At 41.5% G+C, this 2635-nt stretch overlaps 1 protein-coding gene across 1 annotated transcript; it reads right to left on the bottom strand.

Annotated features, from left to right (window-relative positions):
• Nucleotides 1–111: 111 nt before the first annotated feature.
• cklf (chemokine like factor) lies at nt 112–2032 on the bottom strand. Its single transcript, XM_084936202.1, has 4 exons — nt 1535–2032; nt 927–1082; nt 722–817; nt 112–450 (listed from the first exon to the last, which is right to left on the bottom strand). Exons 1-4 carry the CDS (start codon nt 1613–1615, stop codon nt 349–351), a joined length of 435 nt encoding a protein of 144 aa, XP_084792328.1. The 5' UTR covers nt 1616–2032; the 3' UTR covers nt 112–348.
• Between the last annotated feature and the right edge of the window lie 603 nt (nt 2033–2635).

The raw sequence follows: 2635 nt of genomic DNA, 5'->3' as shown, positions 1-2635 counted from the left end.
GAAATGCAGCGCGAGCGCCAGAAAAAAAAGAAGCGCAACATCTGCTTTCTCCAGATGTGAAATGCGATGCCCCCAGCTGCACACAACGGCGGAAATATACAACTCATGATGTCACAAAGAAAAAAAATCTTTATTGATATTTGTTTGTTTTTTTCTCTTTCCCTTTACAATTTAGAAATCTTAAACAGCCACACCATGCTTAGTTACAGAATCAAATATGCCTGTGGATAAACTAACAAACACTTCTACAGCTAAACCTTTAAACTACGCACAGAATGCAAAAGCAGTTAGCGGGTTGGGGTCATTCATGCGCACACGTTGTCATTAGTTTGCTGCAGTTCGTCTGTTTTATGTATTCTGCGTTTCAGTCCTCGGCCTGTTGAATGTGATGATACTGAACAGAATGTAGCTCTCAACGCACAGCAGCACAGCTAAGAGGAAACACATGATCTGCAAAAAGAGGGTACATCTCAGCATACATCCATTGCATTCCACATGTGTGTGTTCGTGTGTATGTAGGCTACTCATATTGGGAGTGTTTTTACGTTTTTTACACAGTCAAACTTTAAGGACTTGCCTCTCTTTGAGAAACAAGAAAACAAGTCATTCAGGGGTAAAGGCTTGTTTAAACTTAGAGTAGTGCTCCAGAAGTGACTCTATGCCAATGCATGAAGGTTTAATGTTACTGAGCATACTGTATATACACTTAAATACATCTCACCCCTCCAATCAGCATGCCTGTGTTAATGTAAGAAGTCATAGCCATCAAGCTCAAGGTGATGAAGTAAACGCTTGCAAAGACTGAATTCAATACATCCTGAAGAAGGAGAACAAAAAGAAAAGAACAAGAGCTTGAACATGCAACAGGCAGTCACACTTTTTTTCACTCTCTCTCACTATGTCCAAAGCTGTAACACATCACTTACAACTAGAGGCCAAAAGAAGAAGGTCAGCCTCTTGTTGAGTTTGAGCAGGTAGAGCACCAGCAGAAGAGAGGTGATGAAAAACTCCAACGCTGTGGCTGCGATGTACTTGGGTGTCGAGGCTACAGCGAAACACACAAAAGCCACAAACAGAGTCACCTAAAGCAGAGAGGGGGAGATTGCAAAGAGAAACTGTCACTGAGATAACAGAGCCAAGAAAAAAATACTGTGATGTTTGATAACAGCATATTTTAAAACTGCATTGTGTACTGTGAGGTCTCCTTCCTTCTCGTCCACTGGTTGCGTCGCAGGTTTTTTTGCAACGTGTTGCACCTCTCAGTTTAGAGAGAAAAACAGGAACTGTCATTTTGAGAAGCTTTCCTCATGACATTTAAAAAGATTAAACAGGTCATGATCCACTTCAGCCACAGCCTTTAAATCACATACTAACATTTACCAGCTAAAGCATATAGCATTGTGAAGCTATTGTGCCATGTTCTGTTTCTGTTCCCCTTTTTTAACAGGCACAAGGCAGCAAAACGGCATGTATCAGCTGTTTTACACCACATTACGCCAAATGTCCAAAGTTAGGATATAAGCAGATATCTCACCATCTCTGTCACCTTCACAATCCCCCTCCTGGATTTGAGAAAAGCAGTGTCCACTTCCATGGTTGTCTGTTTTGTTGTCATTCTACAGCATGATGATCTGATTTCAACAGAGAACTCGCTCAGTCTGTTTCCTGAAACATGCAATTTCCTTTGATAGAAATAGAAAATGACTGATCACAAGAATAGACACTGTATTTTCACACTTACTGCTACTTATCACTGCTCAGGGGGAAAAAACACAAGTAAAAATGAGCTCTGGCTCCAACAGAAACCTTACCTAGAGCCAGAGCTTAACCACCACTGAGGGCAGACACTGCAGAGACACTGTGGGTAACACATCATATTTTCTTTTAGGATGGATAAGATCATAATTAACATCTTCATCAACTTCAGTAAATGTTGAACATCAACAGGAAATAACTGAAGATTTCTGTTTCAGCAGTTAAATGCAGAGTCAAACCATGACCTAATAAGCCTACACCCTGACTACTCTGATACTCATACTTGGACTATGGTTGTGCTACCAGTTGGCTAATCGTGGCTACATTTTAAAAAGCTATGTCTTCCTCTTATTTATTCTCAGTCAGATTGGTGCATAAGTGTCTGTGAAGCTTCTCAGTCATCCAGGTCATCCTAGTCTAAAGATGTTTCACCTCTCATCTGAGAAGCTTCTTCAGTTCTAAGAGCAACTGGTGGAGAATCCCGGATTTTAAGTCTTATGGGAGTGTCCCCAAGCTGTCCGCAAGCTGCCATATGTTTATGAAGTGGCTGTACAGGCACTTCATAAACATATGGCACAACATAGAAGAGCCACCTTGACGGGACAAGACTCGGCTGTCCATCTGCATCTAAAGGACAAAGGTCACTCTTCCGAGGATGCTAATGTTTACATTTTGGACAGAGAAGACAGATGGTTTGAAAGAGGAGTGAAAGAAGACATCTATGTCCACTGTGAACAACCATCTTTGAACAGAGGTGGTGGCTTACAACACCAACTGTCTGTCATCTGTAATCCTGTTTTGAGATCCCTTCCCAGATGCCTTAACACCCACTCACATCCTGGACAATTTGACGTCAGTAAATCACATGATAGGGTGAAGC

This window comes from Perissodus microlepis, chromosome 1 (genome assembly GCF_051167445.1).
Source record: "Perissodus microlepis isolate ML-2025 ecotype Zambia chromosome 1, ASM5116744v1, whole genome shotgun sequence".
In the NCBI taxonomy this organism is placed as follows: domain Eukaryota; kingdom Metazoa; phylum Chordata; class Actinopteri; order Cichliformes; family Cichlidae; genus Perissodus; species Perissodus microlepis.
The sequence above is the reverse complement of the archived record's forward strand: the minus strand, read 5'-3'. Positions and strand labels throughout refer to the sequence as shown.